Source organism: Glycine soja, chromosome 17 (genome assembly GCF_004193775.1).
Source record: "Glycine soja cultivar W05 chromosome 17, ASM419377v2, whole genome shotgun sequence".
In the NCBI taxonomy this organism is placed as follows: Eukaryota; Viridiplantae; Streptophyta; class Magnoliopsida; order Fabales; family Fabaceae; genus Glycine; species Glycine soja.
The window spans coordinates 26106354-26122995 of record NC_041018.1 but is presented as its reverse complement, the minus strand read 5'-3'; the positions used below and the strand labels follow the sequence as shown (position 1 = coordinate 26122995).

General features: G+C 31.1%; 1 protein-coding gene across 1 annotated transcript; it reads left to right on the top strand.

Moving 5' to 3' along the window:
- The first annotated feature begins 15223 nt into the window (after window positions 1-15223).
- LOC114393091 (auxin-responsive protein SAUR50-like) lies at window positions 15224-16110 on the top strand. The gene has a single exon (XM_028354351.1). It carries the CDS (start codon window positions 15405-15407, stop codon window positions 15924-15926), a length of 522 nt encoding a protein of 173 aa, XP_028210152.1. The 5' UTR covers window positions 15224-15404; the 3' UTR covers window positions 15927-16110.
- Window positions 16111-16642: the final 532 nt, after the last annotated feature.

The window sequence follows — 16642 nt, the reverse complement described above, 5'->3', positions numbered from 1 at the left end:
CATTTCATCGCAGTTTCTCTCTTCTGCATGCCATGTAAGGTCTTTTGTGTCATCTCCATTTGCAAACAGATGCTTAAACCTTGGAATAATTGGAAGATACCATAACACCTTCGTTGGGGGGGGGGCTTTCTTTGTGCTTTAATCATGGCTACACTCGTCATCATCCTTGAACCTTGGAATAATCACTTTCCAATGTATTATACATAGGGGCATATGCTTGCTAAAAAGACTATTGTCCAATATCACGAATTATATTCTCTAAGCGATCTCCCATTTCTACATCAAACGGTTCAGATTGGGACCCCTTCTGCGTGTCTGTCAATATATCATGCCATATCCATGTAGTATAATTCTTCTTAATCCCATCACTCAGAAGATGTTCCCATATGTTGTCTAGTACTTATCATCTCCTGTTTAAATAGTTTATACAAGGACAGAAATACTTTCCATCCTTATCCAATCGACTTATTTTGAAAGCAAATTACAAGAACTGTTCCACGTCTTCCTCGTACACAGGGCTCATGCAACTTGTGTTCATCCAACTTTGATTCATGTAATAACTCTGTGATACTCACAAAGTTTATTGAATGCATGAAAAACTCACTTTTCTTTATTTTCTTAGATTTGATGAAATTTCGGTAGCATTTTGCATTGATCTCCAAGTACACGACATGAAAGCAATGACATAAATTCCACCACAATCAAATGTGCACCCGGATAACAAAGTAAAATGCACTATACCGAAATTTCATCAAATTTAAGAAAATAAAATTAACCTATACTTAAGAATTCAATATAAAAAATGAGTCTTTCCAAATTGTCCAAACGAGCAATTCAAGATTCAATACAACTATTAATCCAAATTGTCTGAAAGAATCATTGTATTAAATCTCAAACAGAAACTAAGATTCACTCGTAATGAACATAACTTACATATAAAGCAATAGTCATTGATGACATAAAACAAGTTATAAAAGCACCTATAACAAAAAGTTTCAAAAGAGGAGGAAAGACATTCATGCCTGTGAAAATGAATACTGACAATCTCAAACCATGAATGTCGTGATGACCATGCAAACAGCAAAACGAAAATTGCCTACAAATGACCATAACAATTACAATGTCAGTACCCTTAACAGACAAACAAAAATTGACAAACACAATTACAATTGAAGGAAAAAAATGACAATTTTACAACATTATTCCTATCATTATTAATTTATTTAAATTTTTTTGTTCCTTGCATCATTAATATTATAACCAATATGAGTGAAAATAAGTAATTAATCTATTGAAAACATAAAAATCAAAAAATAAGTGCAACATGTTTTACAACTAAAAATGGAAGTCGGCATGACAAAAGCACACAAATTAGAGGATTTCTATAGAATTTAAAAATGAAAAAATATTAAGCCAGAGCAAATTTCAGAAGAAGAAAAATACGGCCCATACTAAAAAAAAAGGTTTGCTTTGTGTTTAACTTTTATATAGTTGATACAAAAAAAAAAAGCAACACTTTTTGGATGACAAGGAAAAACGTGTTACCATTAGGGGTGGGTAAGCGGGCCGACCCGCCCCGCCTAATGCCCGCCCGCATAAGCCCGCATTGGCAGCGGACCGGGCCAGTCCGCCCCGCTTCTTACACGAACCAAACAAATTGGTCCGCCCCCACCCCGCGGATCATGCGGGTCAAACGGGCCGGTCCCCGGACCTAGTTTTAAAAGAATTTCAATTTTAATAAAAATACAATACAATCAAATTAAGTTCAATACAGATGTAAATAAAATCTAAATAATTAGTCATTTACATCAATAAAATAAATAATGTCTTAACAAAAGAAAATGCAAGCAATAAATCTAAAATATGAAATTTAAACATCTCTAACAACAAATGATTCCATATTTGAAGTAGCTTGAACCTTCTTCATCTCCACATTTAAGAGTACAACAACAATGAATCAGCCCCAACAAAAATAGGATAAAAACAAATTCTAGAGAGAGAAGAGATGTACTTTGCGTGGTGGCACGGTGGTGGGCCGAGGATGTGCCGTTGTGGTGTGTCGCATGACTGCATGAGTGTGAGTCGTGTTTTGTTTCCCTTGTAAGAGAAAAAGTCGTATGACTTGCGCGCATACGTGACTGCGTGGTGGAGAAAAAACTGTGAGGAGAAAAAGTGTTATTAGTCTGTTACAATGATAACTACTAAATATGATGTGAGTTGTTTTTTATAATAAAAATATATTGAAATATCTTTAAAAATATTTATTTAAAAATTATTTTTAGCTTAAATGATAAGAATTGATATTTTTATTATTTATGGCTTGCAGATATGAAAATGATAGATTAAAAGAAGAAAGATCGAGAAATTATCAAAAAGGAAGATTTTTAGCATGTTATCACTTATCTTTTTTATCTTAATCTTTTATTTCTGTTATCTTTTATTTTTCTTATCTTATCTTTTGTTATCTTTATCATCTTTTAATCTAAATCTTTTATGTTTATCTTTAAATCTTTATATTATCTAATATATTTCTTCATCTATTATTTTAAAAGAAAACTTTAAAGTGAAAAAGAGAAAATCAAACCTAATATAATTGGGTCAGGGTCACACAAATCAAACCTAATGCGGATTGCGGGCAACCCGTGGACCCCGCGAGCCAAGCCCGCATATTCCACGGGTTAAGCGGGGCGGACCCAAAAATATGACATAACCATGAACCGTTTAAAAAAATTGATCCGTAATCCGCGCGGAACGCGGGCCCCGTGAGCCAGTCCATGGACCTGGACCCGTTTACCCACCCCTAGTTACCATTATTTTCGTATAAAAACCGTTAGGGTCATAATTATGCACTAATACAAGCTTTGATCCGAGACAATATTTCCCAAAACAAACAAACAAAATGGACACCAACAAAGTCATGAAAAAAAATAACTAAGCTGTTTTTATATATATTTCATAAATAAGTTAATTAAAATATTGTTATTAAATAAATGTTTATTATATAAGTTTTGAGTATATATGGTTTTTATAACTGAAGAGGAAATTAATATGATTAAATTATTTTTATATACCTATAAGTTGTTTTTATAAAATATCCAGTAGAACTTATTGAAATAAAACTATAAACAGTTTATAATAAACTCTGTTAAACTCATATACAAGTAGTTATTATAGGAGAATAAATGTCAGACGTAGAACGAATAATAAGGCACATGAAAATACAGCCAGAGAGAAAAATCACGAGGACACACATGGGTCACCCTAGTTTTTTTGTTTTTCTTTTCGCTCTTTTTTTTTCTTCTTTTCTATTTTCTCCAGCTGGGAAGAAAAACTTGCGTTTTAACTGCTACTACTTGTCAAATTTGGTAGCAAGAGCTAGCTTCCTTATGCTGTTTTGGCAGTTTTATGATTCCTAGCTAGTGCATGCAATATAATTCATCCTAGAGGATGCACGGAACCTTTTCCTAACTCCTAAGCACTTAAAAATTAACAACAAAAGCTGTATATGGATTTGCCTACATAGTTTCTATGAAAGACAAAGAAAATAAGTATTTCAATGCAGTTTTCTGTTTTTTCATGTAAGTTTTAGTTGAATCGTGCATTCTTTGAATGCCGTGTAATCAAGAAGCAAATCTTACGCATCAGCCAATCCATAGTTTAATCAAAAAGTAGACAAGTCAAACTTGCGCTGGGGACCATGGTTAGAATGATGAAAGGGATTAGTTATAGCGCCTGCCTACTCAACTTTCTCAAATGAGACCGCAACTTCAGTGTTTTTCATGCTCTAAAACCCAAACTTCTTATTCACTTTCCTCAGTAAAGTTTGTCAAAGTACCTTCTCCCCCCACTGTATGTATATACATAAATATTTTTACATAATAATCATCAATGCTCTAATAATAGTTATATTCCTTAATAACAGTTCACAAAATTTTCCATAATTCCCCCCCTTTTTCCCATGGTTCGACTATATCATCTGAAACAACAGAAATTTTTCTTCACCAAACATGAGTAATACACCAGAGATGGTACCGCTGGAAATGCTATCTTGGCTACTATCATAAATAGCCGAAACAGGGATGCTATCATGGCTACCAGAAATAGCCCAAACAAGGAAATGCGACTATATGGGCTACTATCACAAATATACAAAGCCCTCACCAAGGGCTATATATAAACATATATACACAAACAAGGAGAGACTCCAAGGGTTGTGCTAACACAAAAAATGAATCACAAGACTCGAGGGTTCATACCTGGTTTTGTGACAGTGCACAAGCAAGAGAAGCATCAAAACTCAGAAAGAAAAAAAAGGTTCCAATTCTCAATAAATAACAAGAAGCATTAGAACTCAGAAAGGAAAAAAAAGGAAACAAAAACACATACCTCGATGCCGAGACCAACACCGACAGTTCCTTTCGTTCACTCATCAATGCCGTGGAGAGTGGCCACCGAGAGTGACAATGGCCCTGAGTGGGAGCGAGACTAGCCGCGAGTGAGAGTGAGGCGGAGGAGCTCAACCGCGAGAGTAAGAGGGCAAGAATGACACAAGAGAAAGTGATAGAACCCTAATTTGCAAATCTAATTTTTAGCAACAAGCTAAGGAACCTATTTGGGACTCTCTCAAATTAAGGAAAATAAAAAGAAAAAAGTGAAATTAGAAAAGAAAATGGAAAGAACAACGTCACAATCTTAAAAGATTGATAAGTTGAGGATGATTTGACACAAAGAATAGAATTCTTTTATAAGAACCTAAGATTTTACACAAGAACCATGAGAAACACTCTCTTAAATCTAAAATTTCATCAAAAACGGTAAACAAAGTGTTTAAGGAGTGTATTTATACCTCTTACTCCCTAAATTAGGTCCAAGGCCCAATAACTAATCTAATAATTAAAAGACTTAAAAAAATAATAAAAGGTCATGACAGCCCATTACAAGTTCAAAAATAAGCTCAAAATACAATTAAAAAATGAAAAAAAATCATATTCTAAAAGTTGGCTAAAATTTATGAGCTTCGCTTCTTCTTTTCTTTCTTCCATGAGAGAATTTAGTCTCTCGCCAAGCTCTTCTTGAAATCTTTTACTCCTTGATGAAGTAATTGGTTCATCCATATTGAGTCCACCCAAGCCAAACTATTCCTCCTTGGATACTCCTTTATCATTCCCTCCTTCTTGGGAAGAATTCACCCTCGAAGTGATGTGTCAAAGGTACATACATCACGAAGAGTCAAGTCAATAACATTAAAAGTGTTGCTCACACCGTAGACTAGTGGTAAATAAATTTTATATTCAGTATAGTTGATGCGCTCTAAAACTTGAAAAGGACAATATCCCCTTTCTTGAAGTTTAGATTTTCTTTTAGAAGTAAACATATTCTTCCTCAAGTGAATCCAAACCCAATCACCCGATTTGAAAATCATTTTCTTTCTCCCCTTATTGGAATATCTAGCATATTGTTCAACCTTTTTCTCAATTTGTGCTTTCACCTTCTCGTGCAACCTCTTAAACAAAATTGGCTTTAGAAAACCCATCCCTATTCATCATAGCAGAAGTGTTAAACAAATGTAACAAATCAAGAGGGGACAATGGACTAGAATCATAAACTACCTCAAAAGGAGAATAAGAAGTAGTAGAGTTTACTACCCTATTATAAGAAAATTCAGCATGGGTAGGCATTCCTCCCAAGCTTTCAAATTATTACCTACCAAGCACCTTAGAAGTTGAGATAGAGTTTGATTTACCAAAATGACAGGCATAGCACATGGCTCAAACTTTTTCTAACCTATCTTTTTTCCATCAAGCTCTCCACTTGTCTTTGGCTCTGTTTTGTCTCTTCCGGATTACTTCTATATGCTGGCCTATTTGGTATGGAAACTCCGACATGAGATCAATTTGATGCTCTATCCCTCTCAATGGAGGCAACCCGTGAGGGGGAGGGGGGTCTTTGGGGAAGACATCCCATACTTCTTCAATAATTATTCCGCACCTAGAGGAAAAGAACTAGCAATAGAAGACAAACAGTAATCATGAGGTATTAGCAAATACATAGATTGCCTAGCTAGAATGACTCTCTTCGCCTCTTTTTTTCTCATGAACAAGATCTGTATTTTTCTCTCCTCTTGATTTTCATATTTTTTTTACAGGTTTACTCTTTTTTATCTCCACTTTTTTCTTTCTTTTCTCTCCTTTCATGTTTCGTTCTCTTTTTATCAATTTTTCTCTTTTCTTCTTTTCTCTCTTGTTCTCTTTTCACTCTCATTTTTATTTGATTCTCACAAACCTCACTTGGAGAAAAAGATGTGAGGCTAACCTTTCCCCTTTATGTATAAATGAAAATTTGTTTGTGACACCATTATGGACAACATTCCTATCATACTGCCAAGGCCTTCCAAGTAAAAGATGGTTAGCCTCCATAGGGACAACATCAAACAGTGTCTCATCAACATATTTTCCAATGGAGAAGCATATCAAAACTTGTATATCTACAACTAGCTCCCCATTCTCACTCAACCATTGCAGTTTGTAAGGCCTAAGGTGAGGGGAAGTTTTCAAAGCAAGCTTTTCAATCAATCTTTGGCTAGCTACATTAGTGCAACTACCTCCATCAATAATCAAAGAGCATATTTTCCCCATGACCATGCGCCTAGTATGAAAAATGTTCTCCCTTTGAGTTTTATCTCTATCCTTCACACTCCCTAGTAACCTCTTAACCATCAAAAGATCACCTTGTAGGGACTGTATATCACATTCACTTCCACTCTCACTAGAAGAGCTAGAAGAAAATGCACTAGTGATATCCCCATTACCCAACACAACCATAGTCCTTTTGTTAGGACATTGGGAGGCAATGTGACTCTTTCCCAAACACTTAAAACATTTAATAGAACTCATTTTTGAAGTTGGGGTAGGGTTTAAATTATTTTTACTAAGTGCGGCACCTTTATCATGAGATTTAAATTAAGATCCCCCCTCCTTCTTGAATGTCTCCTTATCTTTCCAAGTTGAAGATCCATAGGGGGACTAGTATATTTGTTTCCTCTTTAATTGTTGTTCCACCTTGATAGCTTGATGAGTGAGATCCTCTAAAGAGGCATAGTAGTGCAACTCTACAATATCTTGGATCTCCCTATTGAGACCATGCAAAAACCTAGCCATGGTGGCCTCTTGACACTCCTTAATTTGAGCCTTAATCAAGGAAATCTCCATCTCTTTGTAATACTCATCCGCACTCATATTTCCTTGAATTAGTCTTTGGAGCTTGTTGTGAAGGTCTCTCCTATAATAGGACAGCACAAATCTCTCTCTCAAAACTTTCTTCATGTCTTGCCAAGTATTAATCAAAGGCCTTCTCATCCTTTCAACATCACTCTTCACTTGGTTCCACCACACTAAGGCATATCCCTCAAACTCCAGGGAGGCCAATTTGATCTTCTTCTCTTCATTGTAGTTGTATCAAGCAAAGACTTGCTCAACCTTCATCTCTCACTCAAGATACACTTCTGGATCACAAGTCCCTTTAAAAGTAGGGATCTTCACCTTCACTCCCTCAATCCTTTCCTCTCTTTTCCTACCTCCATATCTTTTATGATTTCTTCTCTCCCTATGTCTTTCATTCCTCCTTCCTCACTCATCTTCTCCATGAGAAGAATTAGATGGTTTATCCTTTCTTCTTCGTTTCTATATTCTTAATCCTCACACTTAAAGCTTCACTACTCCTGTGTATTCTTTCCAAACTCTCCTCATTCTCTCCATCCTTTCTTCATTTTCATAACTTACTCTTCTCATTTGATCATCAAGTTTAATCATGTCCGCCATGAGCCTTGCGGTTTTTGGAGATGGTGGAGTAGCATCTCCACTTGTAGAAGCCATACCTACAAGGAAAATTTAGTGCACTAGTAATAAACATAATAGGACCTCACCACTTAACTTAGTGTTTAACTCAAGTTCACTCGTGTATCACTCTTTCAAGGCTTTTCTTTTATAATATGCACTCTTGCCTTTTACCACTCTTGCTCCTCTTTAGTTCTTAAGCAAAACCTTCGAGCTCAAAATCATGAAGTATTCAATGTGAAATATGTCACAAATCAAAACTCAACTCAAGAAGCCAAGAATAGAAATACTCTAAGACAAAACTAAGGAATTTTAAAGACAAGCAAAAATAATGAAAGGAATACTCAAAAGGAATGCCAAGGAAGACAAACTAAAAGACTCCAGAATCAAGAAAATGATTGTCCCAAAATTGAACTAAACTAGATGTAAATAACCAACAAGACACAATTTTTTTTTAAGTATAGGTATGTGAAAACTAGAAAGGAAACAACTCTGAATGCAAAAACTTTTTTTTGCTCCTTTTTCATCTCTACACTTTTTTTGGCACGAAATTCAAATTTGAACGCAAATTATTGATTGGCTAGATCCAAATCTAGACTGTAACAAAATTTTGGCTCCAAATTTGAAAAAAAAATCCAGATCCTAACAACTTCAATTATCCAAATCTGGATTGTAACAGAATTTTGGCTCCAAATTTGAAAACAAATTCATATTTTTTTTTTACTTCTTTCTTTCTCTTTTTGCACGAATTTTTTATGATATATATATAAAAAAAAGATAAAAAGATATTGATACTAGATAGAATTCAGAAAAGAAAGATGGACTCAAAGAAATAGAACAAAGGAAGACGAAACAATAATATAGAGTTAAACAAAATGAAAAGAACAAACAAAGAAGGAAACACAAAAGAAGAAAAAAAACACAAAGGATAGATAACACCTGATTTCAAGAACCTAAACTTTGGTTCCAATTGATGGAACCCTAATTTGCGGATTAAATTTTTAGCATCAACAAACTAGGGAACCTATTTGGGACTCTCTGAAATTGGGGAAAATAAAAAGGAAAAAGCGGAATTAGAAAAGAAGATGGAAAGAACAACATCATAATCTTGGAAGATTGATAAGTTGAGGATGATTCACCACAAAGGATAGAATTCTTTGATAATAATTTAAGATTTCACACAAGAACCAAGAGAGGCACTCTATTAATTGTGTCTAATCTAAAATTTCATCAAAAACTACAAACAATGTGTTTAAGGAGTGTATTTATACCTCCTACTAATAGCCCTAAATTAGGCTCAAGACCTAATAACTAATCTAATAATTAAAAGACTTAAAAAAAACAATAAAAGGTCATCGCAGCCCATTACAAGTCCAAAAATAGGCCCAAAATACAATTAAAAAAATGAAAATAAATCTTATTTTAAAAGTTGGCAAAAATTTATGAGCTTCGCTTTTTCTTCTCTTCCTTCCATGAGAGAATTTAGTCTCTCACCAAGCTCTTCTTGAAATCTCTTACTCCTTGTTCAAGTCATTGGTCCATCCATGTTGAGTCCACCCAAGCCAAACTCTTCCTCCTTGGATAGTCCTCTATCAGAAAGAGAGTGGACGCGAACGAAGTGGAGGCACGAGAACGACACCGTGAGTGGAGGAGCTGAGACGGAGAGGAAGAGGCATGAGAGAGTAAGTCAACTAGGGTGAGGAGGCAATATATATTTTAAAAAACCAAGTTCGTTAACATCGGTTTTCACTTACTAGATGTTAACTTATCATTTCGTAACATTGGTTTCAAAAAACCAATGTTAACTTATCATTTCCCAACATCGATTTTTCAAAAAACCGATTTTAACAAAGTGATGTTAACATCGGTTTTTGAAAAGCCGATGTTAACAAACTCATTTTATTTATGAATATGTCACCACGTTTTATTAACATCGGTTTTATCAAAAATCAATGTTAACCTAGCGACGATTTTGTAGTAATGAAATTAAAGTATGTACTGTGTTAAAAATAGTGCAATAAATGTTATCTCAATGTTTTTTTATTTTATTTAGTTGTTTAAAATCAAATCTAAAGATTTTAATAGAATCTTTAAAAATATGTAGATGTAGCTAAGAGACAAGGGTGAGTATAAATTAAACCGTTCATCGATACTTAGAAATTAGGTTATGTTTGACAAATTAATCAAAAAGTTATATGAAAATTTAAAAAATAACTGGAAGTTGAAAAACTAGTTAGTGACTAAAAGTTAATATTCATTTAGTGGTTTTATTAAATTATAAGTATTTAATAAAATAATATGTTGAAGTAGCGGATAAATATAAAATGACAAAAATGAACAAGTTTATATGAAAATTTTATATTATTTTATTGATAACAATATATTTTGGGATATTTATAGTTTTACTAGTTGATTAATTTTAGGCTTAATGTCACTTTTGGTCCATTATATTTTACAATTGTTTCATTTTAGTATATTAAGTTTTAAAAATTTTATTATGGTCCTTTATGTTTTTAAAATGTATTTGTTTGGTCATTTTTTCAACTTTTCGTTAGAAATGTTAGTGTTTTATTAATTTATAAATTTAAACAATGACCTAAATGATACATTTTAAAAATATAAAGGACCATAACAAAATTTTTAAAATATAATATACCAAAGTGAAACAACTGTGAAGCATAATAGACCAAAAGTGATAATAAATTTTTTAAATAATTAAATTTACATAGTGATGACTAAAAAATGTCATTATCTTTACTTTATTTAAAAATAAATAAATAACTAAAATAACAATAATAAATTTGTGAATATTATCATTATTAAATGATAAAATTAAATAATAATAATAATAATAATAATATGAGAGTGAAGGTTATTGTTATTCGTGGTTTCAAATTCATCTTTTCTTCATTTACTTAGTGGTTTTTAATTTTTTAAATAAGAAAAAGATAGTGACCATTTCTAGTCGTCATTATGTTAATTTAACTATTTTAAAATTTAAAATATTGACAGACACTAATGTTTCTCACAAAAATTTGAAAAAAAAATTACCAAAATGGTATATTTCGAAAACATGACGGCATATTCGTAAATAAAATGAGTTTGTTAAACTTAATGTACCAAAGTGAAATAACTTAAAAATATAATGAACCAAAAGTAATATTAAACCATTTTAAAATTTAAAAGTTAACGGAACACTAACATTTTTTACAAAAAATTAAAAAATGATCAAAATAATATATTTTGAAAACATAAAGGACTAGAATGAAACTTTTAAAACTTAATACATCAAAATAAAACAACTACAAAACATAATGGAATAAAAGTGAAATTAAGACTTAATTTTAAACTCTTGTAATTTTTCATTTGTAGATAAATTATTTTAATTATATTTTGTTTTAGTTTCAATTTTTTCTTCATATTGTGTATTCTAGTATTCAAATTATACTATATCTTAAAATATTTCTAATCAAATTTAAAATTTAATAAAAATAACAGATTTTAAATAGATATCGTACTCTCATTATGTTAATAGTATAATGATTAAAATAAGAGAAAAAATATAAACTAATAAAGTTTTACAAAATCATTTAATTATAAATTATCATTTATAATAAATTTATTAATTTTTAAAATAATTATTTTAAAGTAATTTAAATTGAATTAGAGGAAAGAACGAATGTATGTGCACACAGGTGTTGTAGGCCCCCTCATCCACGCTTCTTATTGTTACTTAATGATTATATAATCTTAATCCAGGGATTTTTTTTTTCCCACTGCAATCTTAACCCAAAGATATAAGTATAAGTAAAAATTTAAATGTGTCAATAATCCCAGCTTGGCATGTTCTCCAACCAGCTGTACTTGCATTGAGACCTTTTTGCGCGGGTCCGTCAACTGTTCGATCTAATTCCAGCCAAGACCGTGTCTATTTATATATCAATTGTTATTTTTTAGGTCCAAGACTGTGTCTATTTATATATCAATTGTTATTTTTTAGGTTAATTTTCCTTTGTGTATTATTAGAAGTCTTTATTTATTTATTAATAATTTAATTATTAATATTATATTATAACCATATTTTATTATATTATATATAAATATTATAAAATTTTACCTCTGTTAGTTATTATTATATTTGATGAGTTTGTTTATTTTCTCAATTGTGAGATTATTGGATCAGTTTGTTTAAATTTATTTGTTAAAAAAATTGTTTTAATAAAATAACTAATTTTATGTTTTTTTAGTATGTTTGTTTAAAATGCTTTTGCTTTTACAAAAATTAATTTTCTTATTTTAGGATGCAAATTCTATCTAACGCTTATTTTAAAATTATTTTTTTAAGTTAAACTAAAGTGAATGATTATTATGAGTTCACTTTGATTGTTATTATATTTGTGAGACAAAAAAAAATTTCAAAACTTTAAATTAAAAATTTATACGAGTTATAATATATAATTTTTAGCAATAATCTTTTGAAATAAATTAATACATCTGTCTTATTCTTGTATCTTATAAAATAAAATAAAAAATTACATGTAAAACTAATAAATGATTTTATAAAAATAATTACTTATTAAATATTTATTTGATAGAAGTTAAATATTTAGGTAATTAATGTAAAAAAAATTCAGCCCCTATTTGTTTCCTAACTCCGTCCTTGATGACAATTTACATTGTCAATGTATTGACATTAAAGTTAAATTCTTAAAATAAATAGTGCTATATAAAAATATTCAAACAATAAAAAAAAATATTCTATCATCTATCAATAGCAACAAGTATAACGCTGGAATTATAAAACTAATATTGTAAATATTATAATTGTTAAAATAGATTGTGTAATATAAAAATATTTTAAAAAAAATATCAATGAAAATAAAATAAAATAATCTTATTATCTATCATCATATCATTAAAAAAAATCTTATGTAATAAAAGGGTAAAAATAAGATAATCTCATCTTATGCAAAGAAAAGGTAAAAATAATAAAATTCTAACTTGTGAGTATAAGGAGAAAAAAAATTATATAATGAAATATTACTTTATATCAAAAAGAATAAAAAAGAAATTTAATAAATACTTTAAGGGTAAGAAAAATAAAAATAAAACTAGAAGCCTCAAGGTACTACTTCTAGAAGTAAATTTAACTAACTTACATGGGATTAAGAAAGTTAATTAATGTCATTTAATTTTTCTAATGACATTTAAAAATATTTTTCTCCTAAAGTGTCCTTCATTGAAACATGATAGGAATAATTGAAATTATAATTACAATTAATTAAAATTTATTTTTGGAATGATATCATTAAATAGAATCAAATTAAAATTTACTTATATTTAAGTAAAAAATAATAATTTTTTTGTTGCTTATATTTAGGTCAAGAGGTTGTGGTGTTTTAGAAAGTTCCTTCAAGTAAGGTTTAAAAACGACTACTAACTACTAAAACAAATTTACTAACCAAATACTATTAATAAGGTCAAACAAGCATTTTAGTTATAAAAAAAATTGAAGTCTAATTCGCAATATAGTCTATTTCACAATAGAGTTAAGGTAGGTTTAAGCTTACTTAAATAATAATAATAATAATAAATATAAATATAAATTATATACTTATTGATTTATTTAAAGATTTCAACTCATTATCTTGTATATAAGTTTAGAAATTAAGTGAGGTCAAAGCTTTCTAAAGTGAACCCAGTCTGTCTCTTAATTTACTTATGAACTTTGGTTTTTTTTTTTTTTGTCTCGGTTAAAAATCATTGGAGTCCCTCAATCTATTGGATGGATCAAAGACTAATCCCACATGCAGCATGTGATTGTCGCTTGCTCAAAAAAAAATTATACATAAAGATAATTAAACACAAATTCTCTTATTAAATAGATTTTTTTACATGTAAATGCAATAAGACATTACATGGCCAATCCTATAAGTTGAACTTTGGAATTTGAAGTAGTCCTATAAGTTGAACTTTGGAATTTGAAGTAGTTAAAAAGCACAAGAATAAAACTGAAAATAGTAGTTGGCCTTCTTGGATTGAAATTCAATGAAAAGCATAGTTGTGAAACTCGATCCGGTCATTGACCTGGTCAAGGTAGTGAGTCAATGGTCTAACCAATGGGTCAATAATTTGCCCCGGTTTGACCCGATATATATTAAAAATTCAAAATTATATATGTATCTATTATATATAAGTATATAACTAACATTAATTGAGTAAGAAAAGTCAATTCATACTCCAAAATTCAAAATAACAATTGATAATAGTGAGACATCAAAACGGAGTCGTAGAGGTAATCCATTTTTTTTTTATATTTTTTGTAAAATCGGTTGGGTTAGATCGGTCCAACCGAGATTCGATGACCTAGCTGATCGGGTTTGACCGGATCAATCGTGTGGCCGATCCAATAGTGGAACCGGCCCGATTAGGCCACCGGATCCCTATTGGACTGGTCCGACCGGCCAGACCAAACTAGGTTTTACAACTATGATGAAAAAACAATAAAGAATCCAAAACCTGAAAATGTAGATTTGATGTTTTTTTAATGTAAAACCTGAAAATATTTTTGTTCCACATTTATTTAAAAAATATAATATGGGCCAGAAACACGATGATGATAGGATATAAACTTAACTTGTTGAATAATTTTTTGTCTTAGGTATAAAGTATTCAAAAGACACTCATATCTTTACTTCTCTCTTGTTTCTCTAGCATTATGTGCTAGTTGCAACAACCAAAGATATCATGTCTTGTTTTTTGAAATCACATTAGCTATTAGATCATATCATCTATTTTGAATTCACATTATCTACTAATTACCTCAATCTTATTATGCCATATATTTTAAAGTTACATTATCAACTAACTAGCTTACTTGTATATATTTTATATTTTGAACTATCAGAAAATATAATAATAAATGTAAATTATATCAAAATAATTAATATTAAAAAAATATTTTTTTAAAAATATATTATTTTATTTGTGTCATTCATTGTCAATCAATTAAAGCACGATAATTTTTTATCCTGAAACTCAAATATTTATCCTTTACTATCTTCTTTGTTACCATAATGCATAACAAACAACCAATATAAAGAGATATCAGTGATGACAGAGGTGTACCAGGGATAAGTTACATGACTGCAATTCAGTTACAAGAGGAATTCCTTGTACTATTCTCTTTGTTTGTTAACAAGCCGTGAATTCCTTGTTTGTAGCTTAAAATATAGTTAGCTCTAACAAGTTACATGTCAATCATCCCCATTTTTTAGGTGATGATGCATTGTAAACATTACCATTTAACTCCTAACAGGAAAACTCTGTTGCTGATTTTCTCATGCTTGTATATGGACACACAGAATTCAAGTGGTGATTATTATATTCTTCACTTAGAAAACAAAAGAAAAACTTCTCTCATCATTGGGAAACGAGAGTTTCCATGGTCTCAAGCCTATAAATATTGATAGCATGCACTCCAATATAGCCAAGTCAGTAGAAAAAAAAAACAAAAACCAAAGAGCCTCCCCAAAAGACTAATCCACACCATACCCTAAAAAAAGAGGCACCATGTCTTCTGTGGATCTAAAGAAATCTAACAAAATAAGAGAAATTGTTAGACTGAAAGAGATCCTCAAGAAATGGAGAAAAATAGCCAACTCATCAAAAAGCACTACCACTATCGCCACGGCTACCTCTACCACAAGCAAGAGCATGAAGTTTCTCAAGAGAACACTTTCCCTATCAGAACGTGAAGGAGGGTCAAGCAATGTTGTCCCAAAAGGGTACCTAGCTGTTTGTGTTGGTGAAGAGCTCAAGAGGTTCACTATACCAACTGAACATTTGGGTCACCAAGCCTTTCAGATTCTCCTCAGAGAAGCAGAAGAAGAATTCGGCTTTCAGCAAACGGGTGTTCTGAGGATTCCTTGTGAAGTTGCAGCTTTTGAGAGCATCTTGAAGATGGTGGAAGGAAAGGAGGACATGTTTTCATCCCAAGAATGTAGACTTAGCATTGAAGAGATGATGATTGAGTACTGCTCAGAAAACCAACTTGCTTATTCTCACCATCCTCAAAGTCCATTGTGCAGATAGTATAGCATATATTAATATTGCAATATTTATCCTTTTTTTTTTCTTTTTTGTTCTTTTGTTTTACTTTTGTACCTTACAACAAATCCAATGTATGAGAGTGAGTGAATTCATTTATTTAGATGTAATAGAACACCCTTTTGGGATTTATGAAGCAAGGAATATGATTATGACTTTCGTTGTCCAATTCACTAACTCTTGAGCCTTAATGTTTGGCAATAGACTGAATGGTTTTTAACCAGAACCATCTTGAGTAATTACATGATTTTTATTTAGTCTTGTGAAAAAGGGAGAGATGAAGATCAACAAGGACATTTGAAGTTGTTATAATTCATGTATAATCAACAAGGACATTTCAGCTAGAGGATGACTTTGTATGATTTATATAGTCGATTACACCTAATCAGATGAGACTTTGTTGTCTGATCTTCTATAGTTGAAAGTTTTGGCATTCTGTAACTTATTCATGAGATTAACATTCTAATCCTACAGCTACTATCAAAAACTCGTATCATATGACCAAAAAAAGCGTTATATTTTCATCCAGTAGCAAACTAATGATGATGCAGTAAATTAAGGTTCCTCCCCCTTCAAAGTAACATAACCTTCACGAATTGAATCATGAAAAGGCATTCATCAATTGGAACCTGAGAGACATTATGATGGTCAAAGACCATGAGCAGAGTGTAGTTACAATTTCCAAGTAGAAATGAATTTAA